Consider the following 24,770-nt stretch of genomic DNA (forward strand, 5'->3'; position numbering starts at 1 on the left):
GGGTTTTGTAGGGCACCGGGGGGGACACAAGTCCACACAGAAATTTTACCCTCAGCAGCGCGGGGGCGGCCGGGTGCAGTGTAGAAACAAGCGTCGGGTTCGCAATGTTAGTCTATGAGAGATCTCGGGATCTCTTCAGCGCTGCAGGCAGGCAAGGGGGGGATTCCTCGGGGAAACCTCCACTTGGGCGAGGGAGAGGGACTCCTGGGGGTCGCTTCTCCAGTGAAAGTCCGGTCCTTCAGGTCCTGGGGGCTGCGGGTGCAGGGTCTCTCCCAGGCGTCGGGACTTTAGGTTCAAAGAGTCGCGGTCAGGGGAAGCCTCGGGATTCCCTCTGCAGGCGGCGCTGTTGGGGCTCAGGGGGGACAGGTTTTGGTACTCACAGTATCAGAGTAGTCCTGGGGTCCCTCCTGAGGCGTCGGATCTCCACCAGCCGAGTCGGGGTCGCCGGGTGCAGTGTTGCAAGTCTCACGCTTCTTGCGGGGAGCTTGCAGGGTTCTTTAAAGCTGCTGGAAACAAAGTTGCAGCTTTTCTTGGAGCAGGTCCGCTGTCATCGGGAGTTTCTTGTCTTTTCGAAGCAGGGGCAGTCCTCAGAGGATGTCGAGGTCGCTGGTCCCTTTGGAAGGCGTCGCTGGAGCAGGATCTTTGGAAGGCAGGAGACAGGCCGGTGAGTTTCTGGAGCCAAGGCAGTTGTCGTCTTCTGGTCTTCCGCTGCAGGGGTTTTCAGCTGGGCAGTCCTTCTTCTTGTAGTTGCAGGAATCTAATTTTCTAGGGTTCAGGGTAGCCCTTAAATACTAAATTTAAGGGCGTGTTTAGGTCTGGGGGGTTAGTAGCCAATGGCCACTAGCCCTGAGGGTGGGTACACCCTCTTTGTGCCTCCTCCCAAGGGGAGGGGGTCACAATCCTAACCCTATTGGGGGAATCCTCCATCTGCAAGATGGAGGATTTCTAAAAGTTAGAGTCACTTCAGCTCAGGACACCTTAGGGGCTGTCCTGACTGGCCAGTGACTCCTCCTTGTTTTTCTCATTATTTTCTCCGGCCTTGCCGCCAAAAGTGGGGCCTGGCCGGAGGGGGCGGGCAACTCCACTAGCTGGAGTGTCCTGCTGGGCTGTGACAAAGGGGTGAGCCTTTGAGGCTCACCGCCAGGTGTCACAGCTCCTGCCTGGGGGAGGTGTTAGCATCTCCACCCAGTGCAGGCTTTGTTACTGGCCTCAGAGTGACAAAGGCACTCTCCCCATGGGGCCAGCAACATGTCTCTGGTGTGGCAGGCTGCTGGAACTAGTCAGCCTACACAGACAGTCGGTTAAGTTTCAGGGGGCACCTCTAAGGTGCCCTCTGTGGTGTATTTTACAATAAAATGTACACTGGCATCAGTGTGCATTTATTGTGCTGAGAAGTTTGATACCAAACTTCCCAGTTTTCAGTGTAGCCATTATGGTGCTGTGGAGTTCGTGTAAAACAGACTCCCAGACCATATACTCTTATGGCTACCCTGCACTTACAATGTCTAAGGTTTTGCTTAGACACTGTAGGGGCACAGTGCTCATGCACTGGTACCCTCACCTATGGTATAGTGCACCCTGCCTTAGGGCTGTAAGGCCTGCTAGAGGGGTGTCTTACCTATACTGCATAGGCAGTGAGAGGCTGGCATGGCACCCTGAGGGGAGTGCCATGTCGACTTACTCATTTTGTTCTCACTAGCACACACAGGCTTGTAAGCAGTGTGTCTGTGCTGAGTGAGGGGTCTCTAGGGTGGCATAAGACATGCTGCAGCCCTTAGAGACCTTTCTTGGCATCAGGGCCCTTGGTACTAGAAGTACCAGTTACAAGGGACTTATCTGAATGCCAGGGTGTGCCAATTGTGGATACAATGGTACATTTTAGGTGAAGGAACACTGGTGCTGGGGCCTGGTTAGCAGGGTCCCAGCACACTTCTCAGTCAAGTCAGCATCGGTATCAGGCAAAAAGTGGGGGGTAACTGCAACAGGGAGCCATTTCTTTACAGTAAGACACTTACAGGGCTTAGTTCTTGGTCCAAGGTAGCCCACCGTTGGGGGTTCAGAGCAACCCCAAAGTCACCACACCAGCAGCTCAGGGCCGGTCAGGTGCAGAGTTCAAAGTGGTGCCCAAAAACACATAGGCTAGAATGGAGAGAAGGGGGTGCCCCGGTTCCGGTCTGCTTGCAGGTAAGTACCCGCGTCTTCGGAGGGCAGACCAGGGGGGTTTTGTAGGGCACCGGGGGGGACACAAGCCCACACAGAAATTTCACCCTCAGTAGCGCGGGGGCGGCCGGGTGCAGTGTAGAAACAAGCGTCGGGTTTGTAATGGAAGTCAATGGGAGATCTAGGGATCTCTTCAGCGCTGCAGGCAGGCAAGGGGGGGGGTTCCTCGGGGAAACCTCCACTTGGGCAAGGGAGAGGGACTCCTGGGGGTCACTTCTCCAGTGAAAGTCCGGTCCTTCAGGTCCTGGGGGCTGCGGGTGCAGGGTCTCTCCCAGGTGTCGGGATTCAAAGAGTCGCGGTCAGGGGAAGCCTCGGGATACCCTCTGCAGGCGGCGCTGTGGGGGCTCAGGGGGGACAGGTTTTTGTACTCACAGTCTTAGAGTAGTCCTGGGGTCCCTCCTGAGGTGTTGGATCGCCACCAGCCGAGTCGGGGTCGCCGGGTGCAGTGTTGCAAGTCTCACGCTTCTTGCGGGGAGCTTGCAGGGTTCTTTAAAGCTGCTGGAAACAAAGTTGCAGCTTTTCTTGGAGCAGGTCCGCTGTCCTCGGGAGTTTCTTGTCTTTTCGAAGCAGGGGCAGTCCTCAGAGGATGTCGAGGTCGCTGGTCCCTTTGGAAGGCGTCGCTGGAGCAGGATCTTTGGAAAGCAGGAGACAGGCCGGTGAGTTTCTGGAGCCAAGGCAGTTGTCGTCTTCTGGTCTTCCTCTGCAGGGGTTTTCAGCTAGGCAGTCCTTCTTCTTGTAGTTGCAGGAATCTAATTTTCTAGGGTTCAGGGTAGCCCTTAAATACTAAATTTAAGGGCGTGTTTAGGTCTGGGGGGTTAGTAGCCAATGGCTACTAGCCCTGAGGGTGGGTACACCCTCTTTGTGCCTCCTCCCAAGGGGAGGGGGTCACAATCCTAACCCTATTGGGGGAATCCTCCATCTGCAAGATGGAGGATTTCTAAAAGTCAGAGTCACCTCAGCTCAGGACACCTTAGGGGCTGTCCTGACTGGCCAGTGACTCCTCCTTGTTTTTCTCATTATTTTCTCCGGCCTTGCCGCCAAAAGTGGGGCCTGGCCGGAGGGGGCGGGCAACTCCACTAGCTGGAGTGTCCTGCTGGGTTGGCACAAAGGAGGTGAGCCTTTGAGGCTCACCGCCAGGTGTGACAATTCCTGCCTGGGGGAGGTGTTAGCATCTCCACCCAGTGCAGGCTTTGTTACTGGCCTCAGAGTGACAAAGGCACTCTCCCCATGGGGCCAGCAACATGTCTCGGTTTGTGGCAGGCTGCTAAAACTAGTCAGCCTACACAGATAGTCGGTTAAGTTTCAGGGGGCACCTCTAAGGTGCCCTCTGGGGTGTATTTTACAATAAAATGTACACTGGCATCAGTGTGCATTTATTGTGCTGAGAAGTTTGATACCAAACTTCCCAGTTTTCAGTGTAGCCATTATGGTGCTGTGGAGTTCGTGTTTGACAGACTCCCAGACCATATACTCTTATGGCTACCCTGCACTTACAATGTCTAAGGTTTTGTTTAGACACTGTAGGGGTACCATGCTCATGCACTGGTACCCTCACCTATGGTATAGTGCACCCTGCCTTAGGGCTGTAAGGCCTGCTAGAGGGGTGTCTTACCTATACTGCATAGGCAGTGAGAGGCTGGCATGGCACCCTGAGGGGAGTGCCATGTCGACTTACTCGTTTTGTTCTCACTAGCACACACAAGCTGGCAAGCAGTGTGTCTGTGCTGAGTGAGAGGTCTCCAGGGTGGCATAAGACATGCTGCAGCCCTTAGAGACCTTCCTTGGCATCAGGGCCCTTGGTACTAGAAGTACCAGTTACAAGGGACTTATCTGGATGCCAGGGTCTGCCAATTGTGGATACAAAAGTACAGGTTAGGGAAAGAACACTGGTGCTGGGGCCTGGTTAGCAGGCCTCAGCACACTTTCAATTGTAAACATAGCATCAGCAAAGGAAAAAAGTCAGGGGGCAACCATGCCAAGGAGGCATTTCCTTACACAACCCCCCCCCAAACGAAAGAGGATGAGACTAACCTTTCCCAAGAGAGTCTTCATTTTCTAAGTGGAAGAACCTGGAAAGGCCATCTGCATTGGCATGGGCAGTCCCAGGTCTGTGTTCCACTATAAAGTCCATTCCCTGTAGGGAGATGGACCACCTCAACAGTTTAGGATTTTCACCTTTCATTTGCATCAGCCATTTGAGAGGTCTGTGGTCAGTTTGAACTAGGAAGTGAGTCCCAAAGAGGTATGGTCTCAGCTTCTTCAGGGACCAAACCACAGCAAAGGCCTCCCTCTCAATGGCACTCCAACGCTGCTCCCTGGGGAGTAACCTCCTGCTAATGAAAGCAACAGGCTGGTCAAGGCCATCATCATTTGTTTGGGACAAAACTGCCCCTATCCCATGTTCAGAGGCATCAGTCTGCACAATGAACTGCTTAGAATAATCTGGAGCTTTTAGAACTGGTGCTGAGCACATTGCTTGTTTCAGGGTGTCAAAGGCCTGTTGGCATTCCACAGTCCAGTTCACTTTCTTGGGCATTTTCTTGGAGGTGAGTTCAGTGAGGGCTGTCACAATGGATCCATATCCCTTCACAAACCTCCTGTAATACCCAGTCAAGCCAAGGAATGCCCTGACTTGAGTCTGGGTTTTTGGAGCTACCCAGTCCAGAATAGTCTGGATCTTGGGTTGGAGTGGCTGAACTTGGCCTCCACCTACAAGGTGTCCCAAGTAAACCACAGTTCCCTGCCCTATCTGGCATTTGGATGCCTTGATAGAGAGGCCTGCAGATTGCAGAGCCTTCAAAACCTTCCTCAGGTGGACCAGGTGATCCTGCCAGGTGGAGCTAAAGACAGCAATATCATCAAGATAAGCTGTGCTAAAGGACTCCAAGCCAGCAAGGACTTGATTCACCAACCTTTGGAAGGTGGCAGGGGCATTCTTTAAACCAAAGGGCATAACAGTAAACTGATAATGCCCATCAGGTGTGGAGAATGCTGTTTTCTCTTTTGCTCCAGGTGCCATTTTTATTTGCCAGTACCCTGCTGTCAAGTCAAAGGTACTTAGGAATTTGGCAGCACCTAATTTGTCTATGAGCTCATCAGCTCTTGGAATTGGATGAGCATCTGTCTTGGTGACAGAATTGAGCCCTCTGTAGTCCACACAAAACCTCATCTCTTTCTTTCCATCTTTGGTGTGAGGTTTGGGGACTAAGACCACTGGGCTAGCCCAGGGGCTGTCAGAGCGCTCAATCACTCCCAATTCCAGCATCTTGTGGACTTCCACCTTGATGCTTTCCTTAACATGGTCAGACTGTCTAAAGATTTTGTTCTTGACAGGCATGCTGTCTCCTGTGTCCACATCATGGGTACACAGGTGTGTCTGACCAGGGGTTAAGGAGAAGAGTTCAGGAAACTGTTGTAGGACTCTCCTACAATCAGCTTGCTGTTGGCCAGAGAGGGTGTCTGAGTAGATCACTCCATCTACTGTGCCATCTTTTGGGTCTGATGACAGAAGATCAGGGAGAGGTTCACTCTCTGCCTCCTGATCCTCATCTGTTACCATCAACAGATTCACATCAGCCCTGTCATGGAAGAGCTTAAGGCGGTTCACATGGATCACCCTCTTGGGGCTCCTGCTTGTGCCCAGGTCCACCAAGTAGGTGACCTGACTCTTCCTTTCTAGTACTGGGTAAGGGCCACTCCATTTGTCCTGGAGTGCCCTGGGAGCCACAGGCTCCAGAACCCAGACTTTCTGCCCTGGTTGGAACTCAACCAGTGCAGCCTTTTGGTCATACCAAAACTTCTGGAGCTGTTGGCTGGCCTCAAGGTTTTTGGTTGCCTTTTCCATGTATTCTGCCATTCTAGAGCGAAGGCCAAGTACATAGTCCACTATGTCTTGTTTAGGCTCATGGAGAGGTCTCTCCCAGCCTTCTTTAACAAGAGCAAGTGGTCCTCTTACAGGATGACCAAACAGAAGTTCAAAGGGTGAGAATCCTACTCCCTTCTGTGGCACCTCTCTGTAAGCGAAAAGCAGACATGGCAAGAGGACATCCCATCTCCTTTTGAGTTTTTCTGGGAGCCCCATGATCATGCCCTTTAATGTCTTGTTGAATCTCTCAACTAAGCCATTAGTTTGTGGATGGTATGGTGTAGTGAATTTATAAGTCACCCCACACTCATTCCACATGTGCTTTAGGTATGCTGACATGAAGTTGGTACCTCTGTCAGACACCACCTCCTTAGGGAAACCCACTCTGGTAAAGATACCAATGAGGGCCTTGGCTACTGCAGGGGCAGTAGTCGACCTAAGGGGAATAGCTTCAGGATACCTGGTAGCATGATCCACTACTACCAGGATATACATATTTCCTGAGGCTGTGGGAGGTTCTAGTGGACCAACTATGTCCACACCCACTCTTTCAAAGGGAACCCCCACCACTGGAAGTGGAATGAGGGGGGCCTTTGGGTGCCCACCTGTCTTACCACTGGCTTGACAGGTGGGGCAGGAGAGGCAAAACTCCTTAACCATGTTGGACATATTGGGCCAGTAGAAGTGGTTGACTAACCTCTCCCACGTCTTGGTTTGTCCCAAATGTCCAGCAAGGGGAATGTCATGGGCCAATGTTAGGATGAACTTCCTGAACAGCTGAGGCACTACCACTCTCCTAGTGGCACCAGGTTTGGGATCTCTGGCCTCAGTGTACAGGAGTCCATCTTCCCAATAGACCCTATGTGTTCCATTTTTCTTGCCTTTGGACTCTTCAGCAGCTTGCTGCCTAAGGCCTTCAAGAGAGGGACAGGTTTCTTGTCCCTTACACAGCTCCTCCCTTGAGGGTCCCCCTGGGCCTAAGAGCTCAACCTGGTAAGGTTCAAGCTCCAAAGGCTCAGTTCCCTCAGAGGGCAGAACTTCTTCCTGAGAAGAGAGGTTCCCTTTCTTTTGCTGTGTTGCAGTTGGTTTCCCAACTGACTTTCCTGTTCTCTTGGTAGGCTGGGCCATTTTTCCAGACTCCAGCTCTACTTTTTCACCCTGTGCCTTGCACTGTGCTCTTGTTTTCACACACACCAGTTCAGGGATACCCAGCATTGCTGCATGGGTTTTTAGTTCTACCTCAGCCCATGCTGAGGACTCCAGGTCATTTCCAAGCAGACAGTCCACTGGGATATTTGAGGAGACCACCACCTGTTTCAGGCCATTGACCCCTCCCCATTCTAAAGTAACCATTGCCATGGGATGTACTTTTCTCTGATTGTCAGCGTTGGTGACTGTGTAAGTTTTTCCAGTCAGGTATTGGCCAGGGGAAACCAGTTTCTCTGTCACCATGGTGACACTGGCACCTGTATCCCTCAGGCCCTCTATTCTAGTCCCATTAATTAAGAGTTGCTGTCTGTATTTTTGCATGTTAGGCGGCCAGACAGCTAGTGTGGCTAAATCCACCCCACCCTCAGAAACTAGAGTAGCTTCAGTGTGGACCCTGATTTGCTCTGGGCACACTGTTGATCCCACTTGGAGACTAGCCATACCAGTGTTACCTGGATGGGAGTTTGGAGTGGGACCTTTCTTGGGACAGGCCTTGTCTCCAGTTTGGTGTCCATGCTGTTTACAGCTATGACACCAGGCCTTTTTGGGATCAAAGTTTTTACCCTTGTACCCATTGTTTTGTGAAGAGGCTCTGGGCCCACCCTCCTGTGCAGGTTTTTGGGGGCCTGTAGAAGACTCTTTACTATTTTTAGTTTTGGTTGTCTCATCACCCTTCCCCTGGGGAGTCTTTGTGACCCCTTTCTTTTGGTCACCCCCTGTTGAAGTCTTGGACACCCTTGTCTTGACCCAATGGTCCGCCTTCTTTCCCAATTCTTGGGGAGAAATTGGTCCTAGGTCTACCAGATGCTGATGCAGTTTATCATTGAAACAATTACTCAATAGGTGTTCTTTCACAAATAAATTGTACAGCCCATCATAATTACTTACACCACTGCCTTGAATCCAACCATCTAGTGTTTTCACTGAGTAGTCAACAAAGTCAACCCAGGTCTGGCTCGAGGATTTTTGAGCCCCCCTGAACCTAATCCTGTACTCCTCAGTGGAGAATCCAAAGCCCTCAATCAGGGTACCCTTCATGAGGTCATAAGATTCTGCATCTTTTCCAGAGAGTGTGAGGAGTCTATCCCTACACTTTCCAGTGAACATTTCCCAAAGGAGAGCACCCCAGTGAGATCTGTTCACTTTTCTGGTTACACAAGCCCTCTCAAAAGCTGTGAACCACTTGGTGATGTCATCACCATCTTCATATTTTGTCACAATCCCTTTGGGGATTTTTAACATGTCAGGAGAATCTCTGACCCTATTTATATTGCTGCCACCATTGATGGGTCCTAGGCCCATCTCTTGTCTTTCCCTTTCTATGGCTAGGAGCTGTCTCTCTAAAGCCAATCTTTTGGCCATCCTGGCTAACAGGAGGTCATCTTCACTGAGAGCATCCTCAGTGATTTCAGAAATGTGGGACCCTCCTGTGAGGGACTCACTATTTCTGACTAACACAGTTGGAGACAGGACTTGAGGGGTCCTGTTCTCCCTATTTAGGACTGGAGGAGGGACATTGGCCTCCAAGTCACTAATTTCTTCCTCTGTGAGGTCATCATCAGAGGGGTTGGCTTTTTCAAACTCTGCCAACAGCTCCTGGAGCTGAATTTTGGTAGGTCTGGAGCCAATGGTTATTTTTTTGATATTACAGAGAGACCTTAGCTCCCTCATCTTAAGATGGAGGTAAGGTGTGGTGTCGAGTTCCACCACCTGCATCTCTGTATCAGACATTATTCTGCTAAGAGTTGGAATACTTTTTAAAGAATCTAAAACTGTTTCTAGAATCTAATTTCAAACTTTTAACAAACTTTTAAACTCTAAAAGACAATGCTAAACAGGGACTTAACACACAAGGCCCTAGCAGGACTTTTAAGAATTTAGAAAAATTTCAAATTGCAAAAATGAATTTCTAATGACAATTTTGGAATTTGTCGTGTGATCAGGTATTGGCTGAGTAGTCCAGCAAATGCAAAGTCTTGTACCCCACCGCTGATCCACCAATGTAGGAAGTTGGCTCTGTATGTGCTATTTCAAAGTAAGGAATAGCATGCATAGAGTCCAAGGGTTCCCCTTAGAGGTAAGATAGTGGCAAAAAGAGATAATACTAATGCTCTATTTTGTGGTAGTGTGGTCGAGCAGTAGGCTTATCCAAGGAGTAGTGTTAAGCATTTGTTGTACATACACATAGACAATAAATGAGGTACACACACTCAGAGACAAATCCAGCCAATAGGTTTTTGTATAGAAAAATATCTTTTCTTAGTTTATTTTAAGAACCACAGGTTCAAATTCTACATGTAATATCTCATTCGAAAGGTATTGCAGGTAAGTACTTTAGGAACTTCAAATCATCAAAATTGCATGTATACTTTTCAAGTTATTCACAAATAGCTGTTTTAAAAGTGGACACTTAGTGCAATTTTCACAGTTCCTAGGGGAGGTAAGTATTTGTTAGGTTAACCAGGTAAGTAAGACACTTACAGGGCTTAGTTCTTGGTCCAAGGTAGCCCACCGTTGGGGGTTCAGAGCAACCCCAAAGTCACCACACCAGCAGCTCAGGGCCGGTCAGGTGCAGAGTTCAAAGTGGTGCCCAAAAACACATAGGCTAGAATGGAGAGAAGGGGGTGCCCCGGTTCCGGTCTGCTTGCAGGTAAGTACCCGCGTCTTCGGAGGGCAGACCAGGGGGGTTTTGTAGGGCACCGGGGGGGACACAAGCCCACACAGAAATTTCACCCTCAGCAGCGCGGGGGCGGCCGGGTGCAGTGTAGAAACAAGCGTTGGGTTTGTAATGGAAGTCAATGGGAGATCTAGGGATCTCTTCAGCGCTGCAGACAGGCAAGGGGGGGGTTCCTCGGGGAAACCTCCACTTGGGCAAGGGAGAGGGACTCCTGGGGGTCACTTCTCCAGTGAAAGTCCGGTCCTTCAGGTCCTGGGGGCTGCGGGTGCAGGGTCTCTCCCAGGTGTCGGGACTTAGGATTCAAAGAGTCGCGGTCAGGGGAAGCCTCGGGATTCCCTCTGCAGGCGGCGCTGTGGGGGCTCAGGGGGGACAGGTTTTTGTACTCACAGTCTTAGAGTAGTCCTGGGGTCCCTCCTGAGGTGTTGGATCGCCACCAGCCGAGTCGGGGTCGCCGGGTGCAGTGTTGCAAGTCTCACGCTTCTTGCGAGGAGCTTGCAGGGTTCTTTAAAGCTGCTGGAAACAAAGTTGCAGCTTTTCTTGGAGCAGGTCCGCTGTCCTCGGGAGTTTCTTGTCTTTTCGAAGCAGGGGCAGTCCTCAGAGGATGTCGAGGTCGCTGGTCCCTTTGGAAGGCGTCGCTGGAGCAGGATCTTTGGAAAGCAGGAGACAGGCCGGTGAGTTTCTGGAGCCAAGGCAGTTGTCGTCTTCTGGTCTTCCTCTGCAGGGGTTTTCAGCTAGGCAGTCCTTCTTCTTGTAGTTGCAGTAATCTAATTTTCTAGGGTTCAGGGTAGCCCTTAAATACTAAATTTAAGGGCGTGTTTAGGTCTGGGGGGTTAGTAGCCAATGGCTACTAGCCCTGAGGGTGGGTACACCCTCTTTGTGCCTCCTCCCAAGGGGAGGGGGTCACAATCCTAACCCTATTGGGGGAATCCTCCATCTGCAAGATGGAGGATTTCTAAAAGTCAGAGTCACCTCAGCTCAGGACACCTTAGGGGCTGTCCTGACTGGCCAGTGACTCCTCCTTGTTTTTCTCATTATTTTCTCCGGCCTTGCCGCCAAAAGTGGGGCCTGGCCGGAGGGGGCGGGCAACTCCACTAGCTGGAGTGTCCTGCTGGGTTGGCACAAAGGAGGTGAGCCTTTGAGGCTCACCGCCAGGTGTGACAATTCCTGCCTGGGGGAGGTGTTAGCATCTCCACCCAGTGCAGGCTTTGTTACTGGCCTCAGAGTGACAAAGGCACTCTCCCCATGGGGCCAGCAACATGTCTCGGTTTGTGGCAGGCTGCTAAAACTAGTCAGCCTACACAGATAGTCGGTTAAGTTTCAGGGGGCACCTCTAAGGTGCCCTCTGGGGTGTATTTTACAATAAAATGTACACTGGCATCAGTGTGCATTTATTGTGCTGAGAAGTTTGATACCAAACTTCCCAGTTTTCAATGTAGCCATTATGGTGCTGTGGAGTTCGTGTTTGACAGACTCCCAGACCATATACTCTTATGGCTACCCTGCACTTACAATGTCTAAGGTTTTGTTTAGACACTGTAGGGGTACCATGCTCATGCACTGGTACCCTCACCTATGGTATAGTGCACCCTGCCTTAGGGCTGTAAGGCCTGCTAGAGGGGTGTCTTACCTATACTGCATAGGCAGTGAGAGGCTGGCATGGCACCCTGAGGGGAGTGCCATGTCGACTTACTCGTTTTGTTCTCACTAGCACACACAAGCTGGCAAGCAGTGTGTCTGTGCTGAGTGAGAGGTCTCCAGGGTGGCATAAGACATGCTGCAGCCCTTAGAGACCTTCCTTGGCATCAGGGCCCTTGGTACTAGAAGTACCAGTTACAAGGGACTTATCTGGATGCCAGGGTCTGCCAATTGTGGATACAAAAGTACAGGTTAGGGAAAGAACACTGGTGCTGGGGCCTGGTTAGCAGGCCTCAGCACACTTTCAATTGTAAACATAGCATCAGCAAAGGAAAAAAGTCAGGGGGCAACCATGCCAAGGAGGCATTTCCTTACAGGCAGGCTAAATGCAATTTGTATGGTGGTCCCGTAGGGTCGTATAATACCTACTGCAGCCCTCAGGGACTCTCTTTGATATCCATTCCCTAGGTAACAGCAGTACCACCTAGTAGGGACTTAAAGGGGTGCCTAAGTGTATGCCAATTGTGTGACAATTAGACCATTCTACCTTGTTTTTAGGGAAAGAGCACTGGGGCTGGTTAGCAAGGACCCACTGGAAATCAGTCGAAAAACATCAGTACCAGTGGCAAAAAGGGGGGTGACATGACAAAAAAGAGGCACTTTCCTACATCTCACCTCTGTCTATGACATGCCATGCAGTAGAACAATCATATACAAATTCTCTATGTACATCAATGTCTGCATGCCCTCCTCGTAATATTTAACCAAGGTATCATGCTAAGAGTCAGAATAGTACAAATAAAAAAAAACAGCTACCACTGCCCTTTTTTTAATAAATCAACAATGATGTGTTGTTTCATTCCCCTTCTCATTTCAGAGCTCTGGAATGGAAATTAAAACAGACCTGAAAGGCCAGAGCTAGAATGCTTCTGGCGGCAGGCACATCTCCAGCCAACCATTTCGACTTGGCTCCCATCAACCACAAGACCTCTGCTTTGGGGCAGTGAGCCACAGCTCTCTGCAGAAGAGCCTCCAGGGATTCCCTAAAACAAGACAATCAAAGTTAGTAAGTGTATTCTGGTTCTTTCACTCTTACCAGGTTCCTTTCTTGGACAGCAATTTATTTCTTGTTTATGAGCACAGACTTCAATTAACATTTCACAGTCTCATGTACAGCTTTGACTAAGCTAATATATGTTTTACTCATGAGTGTTTTCTTAATGAACATTTTCATTGTGCCATGACCTAGAATACACACACACAAACAGTCATTTTGTGGAACAAGTTAAAATCTAAACCCAGTAGGATGCCAGTAGTTCTCAATATACACAATGAGTACTCTCTGTGCCAGAAGTTAGAATGCACATGAGAAAATTATGTGGAAAAGTTATGAATGTTATTGCTTGCATCGTGGCAATAGTTGAAATGTACACAAGTACTTATGATAGATACATGTGTTATGTCAGAAACTAGAAGGTACACAGAGAGCATGGGTTGTCCCAGGAACTGGTAAGTACTCACAACAGGTATAATGAATGCACCAGGGAGTCAAAATGTACACTTGAGGAAGGTGTATTGTCCCAGAGCGTAAATCTATAGCTCTTGAGGACAGGTATTGAGGAAGGAGGTAAGAGTATGAATCTCTGTCATGCCATAAAGTCCTTATTCATGTACTATCAAATGTATGATTCAGAGTCCTACTTTATAAAATGAAGTATGCAAAATAGTACACAATCCCTCAGGAATCTTTTGTGGTGCACAATCAGATATCCAGACAGCCAGCAAGTGTTTTGTCCGTTTTGGTTCGCAGCTCTGGGTCTTTTTCAAGGCTTGTTTGTTTGTACAGAGGTAGTCTCTGTGAAAAAGATCAAATCTTTTGTGACCTGACAGCGGGTATCCTGTTGTATGCTGTAAGGAAATGCCTCCTTGGCATGGTTACCCCCTGACTTTTTGCCTTTGCTGATGCTATGTTTTGAATTGAAAGTGTGCTGAGGCCTGCTAACCAGGCCCCAGCACCAGTGTTCTTTCCCTAACCTGTACTTTTGATTCCACAATTGGCACACCCTGGCATCCAGATAAGTCCCTTGTAAGTGGTACCCCTGGTACCAAGGGCCCTGATGCCAAGGAAGGTCTCTAAGGGCGGCCTTTGCTGTGGTTTGGTCCCTGAAGAAGTTGAGACCATACCTTTTTGGTACTCACTTCCTAGTTCAAACTGACCACAGACCTCTCAGATGGCTGATGCAAATGAAAGGTGAAAATCCAAAACTGTTGAGGTGGTCCATCTCCCTACAGGGAATGGGCTTTATAGTGGAACACAGACCTGGGACTGCCCATGCCAATGCAGATGGCCTTTCCAGGTTCTTCCACTTAGAAAATGAAGACTCTCTTGAGAAAGGTTAGTCTCATCCTCTTTCGTTTGGGGGGGGGGGGGGGGTTGTGTAAGGAAATGCCTCCTTGGCATGGTTGCCCCCTGACGCTATGTTTTGAATTGAAAGTGTGCTGAGGCCTGCTAACCACGCCCCAGCACCAGTGTTCTTTCCCTAACCTGTACTTTTGATTCCACAATTGGCCCACCCTGGCATCCAGATAAGTCCCTTGTAAGTGGTACCCCTGGTACCAAGGGCCCCGATGCCAAGGAAGGTCTCTAAGGGCTGCATCATGTATTATGCCCCCCTGGAGACCCCTCACTCAGCACAGACACACTGCTTGCCAGCTTGTGTGTGCTGGTGAGAACAAAACGAGTAAGTCGACATGGCACTCCCCTCAGGGTGCCATGCCAGCCTCTCACTGCCTATGCAGGTATAGATAAGTCACCCCTCCAGTAGGCCTTACAGCCCTAAGGCAGGGTGCACTATACCATAGGTGAGGGCACCAGTGCATGAGCACTGTGCCCCCACAGTGTCTAAGCAATACCTTAGACATTGTAAGTGCAGGGTAGCCATAAGAGTATATGGTCTGGGAGTCTGTTTTACACGAACTCCACAGCACCATAATGGCTACACTGAAAACTGGAAGTTTGGTATCAAACTTCTCAGCACAATAAATGCACACTGATGCCAGTGTACATTTTATTGTAACATACACCCCAGAGGGCACCTTAGAGGTGCCCCCTGAAACCTAACCGACTATCTGTGTAGGCTGACTGGTTCCAGCAGCCTGCCACACTAGAGACATGTTGCTGGCCCCATGGGGAGAGTGCCTTTGTCACTCTGAGGCCAGTAACAAAGCCTGCACTGGGTGGAGATGCTAACACCTCCCCCAGGCAGGGGCTGTAACACCTGGCGGTGAGCCTCAAAGGCTCACCCCTTTGTCACAGCACCGCAGGACACTCCAGCTTAGTAGAGTTGCCCGCCCCCTCCGGCCACGGCCCCCACTTTTGGCGGCAAGGCTGGAGGAAACAAAGAAAACAACAAGGAGGAGTCACTGGCCAGTCAGGACAGCCCCTAAGGTGTCCTGAGCTGAAGTGACTAACTTTTAGAAATCCTCCATCTTGCAGATGGAGGATTCCCCCAATAGGATTAGGGATGTGACCCCCTCCCCTTGGGAGGAGGCACAAAGAGGGTGTACTCACCCTCAGGGCTAGTAGCCATTGGCTACTAACCCCCAGACCTAAACACGCCCTTAAATTTAGTATTTAAGGGCTTCCCTGAGCCTAAGAATTTAGATTCCTGCAACTTACCTGAAGGAGAAGACTGCTGAGCTGAAAAACCCCTGCAGAGGAAGAACAGAAGACACCAACTGCTTTGGCCCCAGTCCTACCGGCCTGTCTCCTGCCTTCCAAAAGAAACCTGCTCCAGCGACGCTTTCCAAGGGACCAGCGACCTCTGAATCCTCTGAGGACTGCCCTGCTTCAAGAAAGACAAGAAACTCCCGAGGACAGCGGCACTGCTCCAAAAGAACTGCAACTTTGTTTCAAGGAGCAGATTTAAAGACCCCTGCAACTCCCCGCAAGAAGCGTGAGACTTGCAACACTGCACCCGGCGACCCCGACTCGACTGGTGGAGAAACAACGCTTCAGGGAGGACCCTCCGGCGACTCTACGACTGTGAGTAACCAAAGTTGTCCCCCCTGTGCCCCCACAGCGACGCCTGCAGAGGGAATCCCGAGGCTCCCCCGGACCGCGACTGCCTGAACTCCATTTCCCGACGGCTGGAAAAGACACTGCACCCGCAGCCCCCAGCGCCTAAAGAAACGGAACTCCTGTGCAGGAGTGACCCCCAGGAGGCCCTCTCCCTTGCCTAGGTGGTGGCTACCCCGAGGAGCCCCCCCCTTGCCTGCCTGCAACGCTGAAGAGATCCCTTGATCTCTCATAGGAAACCATTGAAAACCCGACGCGTGTTTGCACACTGCACCCGGCCGCCCCCGCGCTGCTGAGGGTGTACTTTTTGTGCTGACTTGTGTCCCCCCTGGTGCCCTACAAAACCCCCCTGGTCTGCCCTCCGAAGACGCGGGTACTTACCTGCTGGCAGACTGGAACCGGGGCACCCCCTTCTCTCCATTGAAGCCTATGTGTTTTGGGCACCTCTTTGACCTTTGCACCTGACCGGCCCTGAGCTGCTGGTGTGATAACTTTGGGGTTGCTCTGAACCCCCAACGGTGGGCTACCTTGGACCAAAAATTGAAACCTGTAAGTGCCTTACTTACCTGTTAAAAATAACCATACTTTACCTCCCCCAGGAACTGTGAAAATTGCACTGTGTCCACTTTTAAAACAGCTTATTGTGTTTTATGTAAAAAGTATACATGCTAATGTAATGATTCAAAGTTCCTAAAGTACTTACCTGCAATACCTTTCAAATGAGATATTACATGTAGAATTTGAACCTGTGGTTCTTAAAATAAACTAAGAAAAGATATTTTTCTATAACAAAACCTATTGGCTGGATTTGTCTCTGAGTGTGTGTTCCTCATTTATTGCCTGTGTGTATGTACAACAAATGCTTAACACTACTCCTTTGATAAGCCTACTGCTCGACCACACTACCACAAAATAGAGCATTAGTATTATCTCTTTTGCCACTATCTTACCTCTAAGGGGAACCCTTGGACTCTGTGCATACTATTCCTTACTTTGAAATAGTGCATACAGAGCCAACTTCCTACATATGCCCTAAAGGAGGTCGTAGACATGGTTGGAATAACAGCAAGCCTTGAAAAAGCCCAAGGCCTATGTGCTAAGACGGGACGAAACACTGCTGGCTGTTCGACTGTCTATGTTTGTGCACTACAAAAGAATAATACATTCTAATAATAAATATCTAAATAGGAATTGTACCCTATGGGTATTTGCCAGAATAGCAGAACTTGTGATACTTTAATATTAAGCATTCCTATCTTCAGTCCTATGTTTCCAATGCAGTCGGATGGCCCACTCCTCACAAACACACAAACACACCTTTTCACCACCCAAAACTACAGAGAGAACATTATTTCAAAGCATTAGAATGGACAAATGAGCTGATGGGATTATCACTTACATTCAGAGGGGAGAGTGTGGCACAACATGGAGGACACCTGTTATGTGCCAAGGCAAGGACATCCATATGTGGACATCTCAATCTGGAGAAGATCATGCCATTCCCTTCAGGATGACATTTTCACTTGTAGTCCTACAAATACAGATGACACAGAGCATGCTTCCTCACACTGAGCAACTCCGAAAGCTGCGCCACCACTAGAAAAATCACCAAATGCTGACCACACCACCAGAGGTTAATCGTTTCCCGACACATGCCCACAACCAGACACCGCCTTGTAGTTTGGCACAGTGGACAGTGTGCTGGTGGTGTTTTCAGGAAGAATCTGAATCTCGCTTCCTAAGGTGAAAGGGAAGAAGGCCTTCACTGCAAGGCAGACCCCAGCAACTCCAACTTTTCTCTCCCTCTCAATTTAGGGAAGATGGTGGCTTCGGGCGGTGAGTGTCTGAGTACTATTGAAGGAGAAGAGCCACTGGAGGATGGTGGGACAGGATCTCCACTCCATAACACAATACGTTTTTCTAAGTGGCATTTAGGTCAGTCAGAGAGAGCCAAGAGTACTCCCTTGCTCACACCCATCCTTTGTTGTGACAGAACAGACATATTTTCACTTCACTTTCAGACTCCCCCTCTTTCTGTAAATCGGTACTTTTGAAAGGTTACTTTCCCACAACACCTACAAAATAAAGTAATGCACTAGCCTAAGCAGAATATTTAAGATTTCTTTAGGAGTTGTTGTATCCCTGCCATAGCATTAATTCCAAGCAGGTAGAAATGTCCCTGGATGTGTGGAAAAAACACCAGAAAAGGACTTGTGGGCCCTAGGTCTGTGTGGCTATTCCACATTCTGGAGACACATCTTATAACTACAAGATTTTAGTATTGGAATAACAACAGAACCCAGAGATCCCATTTACCCTCCCTAGAGCCCCAGTCCAAAATCGAGGAAAACTCAAAAAGAGAGGTATTGACTTCCACCTTTACAAATTAAAAGAAATGCTAAAACCTCACCAGTCAGTTGCAGTCACCAAATCCGAAGCTACTGACCTTCACTAAACATTTAGGGCCATATGTACGAAGCTTTTTCCCATAGACACAGAATGGGTAGAATCCTTTGGTACATCTGGCCCTCAGTCCCCTAGATCTGTGACGGTCTGTCAAAATAATATATGGCCCAACAATTTACCTGTTTCACTCTTGCATCAGTACTGCTAAAACAGACTCATCTCTTGTAGCATTAATTTGGGCAAAAAAACGAAGGAATAATAGCTTACATGTTAAAGAAGTCAGGATAGTACAGCAAACCTCTAATTGCCACTAAAGGTGTGTGTGGGCGGGGTGGTCGGCAAGGGTGACAATACTGCTTTCCCCCCTTCCTACACTCTTGCACACAAGAAAGGCCTTCCAGGCATCTGCATCCAGAGCATAAGGGGGACAGGACCACAAGATGTAGCCTGGAGAAACAGTGGCTAATACTACTGGAAGCAGCAAGGGAGAAGGGAACTCAGGGGTTCTGATCAGAGGTCCGAGGACCGCTTCAACTCATTCCTACTGGAAGATTTTGCAGTAACTAAATCAATATGAGCCCTAGTGCCTTGAGCAATAACTTCACAGCCGGACTTGTGGGACGCTATAAACTGTCAACTCTAGTAGCTGTTTATGTGGTGTTGATAACTTGAAGACTGTAAAAAAATAGAGATAAAAATAGAAACAGTGCAATATTTCACTGGATCGCAATTCACCACTGACATGGTTTAGCAAAATAACATTTTCATTGAAGGTAATGGACTAAGAAATTGACGAGGCCGCAACAAGTAAATAGATATCAGCACCCTGCTTAGCTCAATTTAGAGATTAGCATTCTTTGTTGTTATTAGATTGTGGTAGTGCGCACAGAAAACCAATGCCGTTGTTATCATGCCTCTGGCACTATACAGTGCTTACATGAGTGTGGCCGAAACAGTGTTAAGCATGCTGTGCCAAAGGAGACATCACAATCCAAGTCACTTCTTGACTAATACCTTATATCACTAGAGAAGCCCCATGCTCCTTTGGAGCTACCCAATTAAGAGTGGTGAACAAAGAAGGTCGATGGAACATATACTACTTCAACTAGGCATAATTGCATTCTGCTATAGTGAACTTGTGCAGATGAATGCACCCAAATCTGCAACGGACGGGCATTGTCTTTTCCCAGGGACATCGGGCTGTTGGGCTGGATCCTGTAAAAGTACTGTTGTTTACCAATGATGTCAGCCAATACTGCTGCACTCCAACTGAATAACCAAATTACTTCATTTCAACATCTGACTGTGAGGTGACAGCAAAGTTGAGCATTTAAGGCTTATTCTAGTAGTGTTTCCCAAACCTTGGGTCGCGACCTGAGTCGATTTTTTGTGGGTCGTGAAAGGTGAAGCAGTAAATAAACAGGCCTTTAAATTATGTATTTATTTGGTTACATTTGCTGCGCTTCAGAGACAGAGCTCAAATGTCAGGCTATTTCTTCTGACAATTTGCTTATTTTTTAACAAAGGGATTGGTGTTTACAAAATCGTCATTTTGCAGTTGGAAAAAGAAAAGTAAAGTGAATTATGTGACAATCATTCTGGGGTAAAGAGAGTGAGAAAGGAGAGGCCGTGGGATGTCATTTTTGTAACATTTAACAAAATATGAATACCTGTAAATTAACTATACACATTCAGCAGTTAAGAAAGCAAAAAACACCAAATGAAGCACTTTTTTTTAATTCTGAAGACTGATGGAAGCAGTTTTAAATAGGACCAAAACAAATCAAGATACTTTACTTGGTGATGCACAAAGACAAATATTCACTGAAACCTGATTACCACACATTATCATTTGTGTACAATAGAGTTTTATCAGTAAAATTGTATGTCTGAACGCAGTTAGTGGCCATTTCAATGGAAAATCTGCTGTCTGTAAATGACAATGCCATATGATGCTTTAGTTACGTAATAAAAATCACCAGCCTAATGTCCATCAAAGCTTGGTGGGTTGTGAAAGTTTGTCGTTCTCATAAATGGGTGTTGGTTCTAAAATATTTCGGAAGCACTGCTCTAGCACACAGATATGTCATGACAAACTAATTTACATTCCATAAACTGCATGCCCTGCCAATGCTGTAGCTGCTAAAAAGAGCACTTTCATTTACAAGTTAAATTGGCTCAACAGTTCAAATCAAAGTACAGGAAGAAAACCAGAAGGTCTCAGCACCTTCGGAGGCAAAACAACACCCTGTATGCATTAGTAAAATGTATGCAGTAAGAAGCTAGATTTTGTATGAGACTGGCACAATGTTATCCTTATGGGGTTGGCTTGGATGAACTTGAAGGGCTTGCGCATCTTTGGATTTACCTTCAACTTGATAAACAAAGTCGCATTCAATTCAATGTCTGCAACTCTGGCTCAATGGTCTCAATTTTGAGTACAACACTGGACAACACAGTGGGCAGACAACCGAACTGCTAACTATCTAATAAAGAAGGGAAAACACCCTCAACCAACAACTCATCACCCAAACTTCAAGGGTCAAACTCATGCAAAATCGATGGTGAGGATTTGGGGTGCTAAGTGCCTCAGTGTCCAGCTAACAGGGATGCAATAACTACAATACAGTTGGGTCACAGCTCTGACAGTATCCATGAGGACATGGCCCAGGAGTACTAACCTTCAGGGGCATGCATCTCAAAAATGGCAAGTCACAATGAACACTTTCTTGTAGAGGTGACCCCCTAAGGAAACAGGGGTCCCCCAATTCATGCCAGAGTTAAACTCCAAATTAGGAACTGGACTTCAGGGGATGGGAGCGTGTTTGGGGGTGGGGGGTCAACACTGTCTTTGAACTATCATATCTATGAAACATTACGAGCTAGAAAGATGGCTTAAGTGACTGAATAATCAAGATGCTGACTCAGCTAATTAGACTAGACGGGCTGCTAAAGATGAGAAGATGCTACAGCTCCAGAACTTTTTAAAATAGAAGATGGAAGATATGGGAAGAGGCAGGATGATGCAGACTCAACCGTGTTGTAACAGTAAAGCATCCATGTAGCTCCATGACTCCAATGCCAGTCTGTGGTCTGGAATCCAAGGCCAGCTCGGATGGAGGGATGTTGGGGCTTTATAGTAGTCCTCTCTCAAAAGAGAAACACTGATGTATTTGAGGGGCATCAGTTCGAGGCATGTGTGGCTGTAAATATACACGATGTTCACAGACTGTAAAGCAGTCCTCTTCCTAAGTGGTGGCTAGCATGAGGATGTTGCGGAGGATTGAAAAAATGTACAGAGTAAAGCCTGGTTGCAAAGCCATACTTGTTGATGAGCCAATACATCCACACAGGTGTTGTGAAAGCATGTGGTGTAGACAAGGGAGCTGCTCTACAGATGTCAGTATTGGGATTGTTCCCTAAGAAGGCATTACGCCCCAAAGAAGGCCCCATTATTAAGGGTAGAGTGAGCTTTGAATACATTTCACTATACATCTGGCCATGCCTGATTTAGAAGGAGCCCACCCTGGTGCGGTTTTGAGAAAGCAACAAAGAGTTGTTGAGTGTATGTGAAAAGGTTTTCTTCTGTATACACACTACATTAGGATTCGCTTAACATCTAGAGTATGGAAAGCCTGTTTGCAACCGCCTGGTTAGGAAAAGAAAACTGGGTGCTCTATGGACTGGTTAAGGTGGAAGGGAAAAACCACCCTAGGAAGGAATTTAGGATTAGTACATGGGGCAACCCTATCTCTGTGAAAACTGAAGGAGAATGTTATTTACCCATTAAGCATCTGTTGGTGGCATATAGTGCTGCAGCCTCACGTGCTCTGCATACTCCTGTCATCTAGTATTTGGTTCTGAGCGCTGCAAGTTGTTTTTCTACTAAGAAGCATTTTTCCAAGTCAAGGGATCGAGTGACTCCTCCTTCTCGGTGATACTGCGCATGGGCATAGACTCCATTGTTAGATTGTTGTCCCGCAGGCGTGTGAGAAAAAGAGTGTAGAGGAAGTAAAGAGAAAGATGTCCATGCAAATGTAAAGACACATTGTAGGAAGTTGGCTCTGTATGTGCTATTTCAAAGTAAGGAATAGCATGCACAGAGTCCAAGGGTTCCCCTTAGAGGTAAAATAGTGGTAAAAAGAGATAATACTAATGCTCTATTTTGTGGTAGTGTGGTCGAGCAGTAGGCTTATCCAAGGAGTAGTGTTAAGCATTTGTTGTACATACACATAGACAATAAATGAGGTACACACACTCAGAGACAAATCCAGCCAATAGGTTTTGTTATAGAAAAATATCTTTTCTTAGTTTATTTTAAGAACCACAGGTTCAAATTTAACATGTAATATCTTGTTTGAAAGGTATTGCAGGTAAGTACATTAGGAACTTTGAATCATTTCAATTGCATGTATACTTTTCAAGTTATTCACAAATAGCTATTTTAAAAGTGGACACAGTGCAATTTTCACAGTTCCTGGGGGAGGTAAGTATTTGTTAGTTTTACCAGGTAAGTAAGACACTTACAGGGTTCAGTTCTTGGTCCAAGGTAGCCCACCGTTAGGGGTTCAGAGCAACCCCAAAGTTACCACACCAGCAGCTCAGGGCCGGTCAGGTGCAGAGTTCAAAGTGGTGCCCAAAACGCATAGGCTTCAATGGAGAGAAGGGGGTGCCCTGGTTCCAGTCTGCCAGCAGGTAAGTACCCGCGTCTTCGGAGGGCAGACCAGGGGGGTTTTGTAGGGCACCGGGGGGGACACAAGCCCACACAGAAATTTCACCCTCAGCGGCGCGGGGGCGGCCGGGTGCAGTGTTAGAACAAGCGTCGGGTTCGCAATGGAAGTCAATGAGAGATCAAGGGATCTCTTCAGCGCTGCAGGCAGGCAAGGGGGGGCTTCCTCGGGGAAACCTCCACTTGGGCAAGGGAGAGGGACTCCTGGGGGTCACTTCTGCAGTGAAAGGCCGGTCCTTCAGGTCCTGGGGGCTGCGGGTGCAGGGTCTTTTCCAGGCGTCGGGACTTAGGTTTCAGAGAGTCGCGGTCAGGGGAAGCCTCGGGATTCCCTCTGCAGGCGGCGCTGTGGGGGCTCAGGGGGGACAGGTTTTGGTACTCACAGTCGTAGAGTAGTCCGGGGGTCCTCCCTGAGGTGTTGGTTCTCCACCAGCCGAGTCGGGGTCGCCGGGTGCAGTGTTGCAAGTCTCACGCTTCTTGCGGGGAGTTGCAGGTTCTTTAAAGCTGCTTCTTGAAACAAAGTTGCAGTCTTTTTGGAGCAGGTCCGCTGTCCTCGGGAGTTTCTTGTCGTCGTCGAAGCAGGACAGTCCTCAGAGGATGCAGAGGTCGCTGGTCCCTTTGGAAGGCGTCGCTGGAGCAGAGTTCTTTGGAAGGCAGGAGACAGGCCGGTGAGTTTCTGGAGCCAAGGCAGTTGTTGTCTTCTGGTCTTCCTCTGCAGGGGTTTTCAGCTAGGCAGTCCTGTAAAGAAATGGCTCCCTGTTGCAGTTACCCCCCACTTTTTGCCTGATACTGATGCTGACTTGACTGAGAAGTGTGCTGGGACCCTGCTAACCAGGCCCCAGCACCAGTGTTCCTTCACCTAAAATGTACCATTGTATCCACAATTGGCACACCCTGGCATTCAGATAAGTCCCTTGTAACTGGTACTTCTAGTACCAAGGGCCCTGATGCCAAGGAAGGTCTCTAAGGGCTGCAGCATGTCTTATGCCACCCTGGAGACCTCTCACTCAGCACAGACACACTGCTTGCCAGCTTGTGTGTGCTAGTGAGGACAAAACGAGTAAGTCGACATGGCACTCCCCTCAGGGTGCCATGCCAGCCTCTCACTGCCTATGCAGTATAGGTAAGACACCCCTCTAGCAGACCTTACAGCCCTAAGGCAGGGTGCACTATACCATAGGTGAGGGTACCAGTGCATGAGCATGGTACCCCTACAGTGTCTAAACAAAACCTTAGACATTGTAAGTGCAGGGTAGCCATAAGAGTATATGGTCTGGGAGTCTGTCAAACACGAACTCCACAGCACCATAATGGCTACACTGAAAACTGGGAAGTTTGGTATCAAACTTCTCAGCACAATAAATGCACACTGATGCCAGTGTACATTTTATTGTAAAATACACCACAGAGGGCACCTTAGAGGTGCCCCCTGAAACTTAACCAACTAGCTGTGTAGGCTGACTGGTTCCAGCAGCCTGCCACACTAGAGACATGTTGCTGGCCCCATGGGGAGAGTGCCTTTGTCACTCTGAGGCCAGTAACAAAGCCTGCACTGGGTGGAGATGCTAACACCTCCCCCAGGCAGGAGCTGTGACACCTGGCGGTGAGCCTCAAAGGCTCACCCCTTTGTCACAGCCCAGCAGGGCACTCCAGCTTAGTGGAGTTGCCCGCCCCCTTCGGCCACGGCCCCCACTTTTGGCGGCAAGGCTGGAGGGAACAAAGAAAGCAACAAGGAGGAGTCACTGGCCAGTCAGGACAGCCCCTAAGGTGTCCTGAGCTGAGGTGACTCTGACTTTTAGAAATCCTCCATCTTGCAGATGGAGGATTCCCCCAATAGGGTTAGGATTGTGGCCTCCTCCCCTTGGGAGGAGGCACAAAGAGGGTGTACCCACCCTCAGGGCTAGTAGCCATTGGCTACTAACCCCCCAGACCTAAATACGCCCTTAAATTTAGT

The 24,770-nt window shown here is 48.6% G+C and overlaps 1 protein-coding gene across 1 annotated transcript in view; it reads right to left on the reverse strand.

Moving 5' to 3' along the window:
• Positions 1–24,770, reverse strand: part of PRPF6 (pre-mRNA processing factor 6) — a 594,778-nt gene that overhangs the window by 134,000 nt on the left and 436,008 nt on the right. Inside the window, exon 14 of the mRNA XM_069243240.1 lies at positions 12,511–12,649. Within this exon, the coding sequence (XP_069099341.1) occupies positions 12,511–12,649 (139 nt within the window). The remainder of the gene's footprint in view (positions 1–12,510; positions 12,650–24,770) is intronic.

This window comes from Pleurodeles waltl, chromosome 7 (genome assembly GCF_031143425.1).
Source record: "Pleurodeles waltl isolate 20211129_DDA chromosome 7, aPleWal1.hap1.20221129, whole genome shotgun sequence".
NCBI classification, from domain to species: Eukaryota; Metazoa; Chordata; class Amphibia; order Caudata; family Salamandridae; genus Pleurodeles; species Pleurodeles waltl.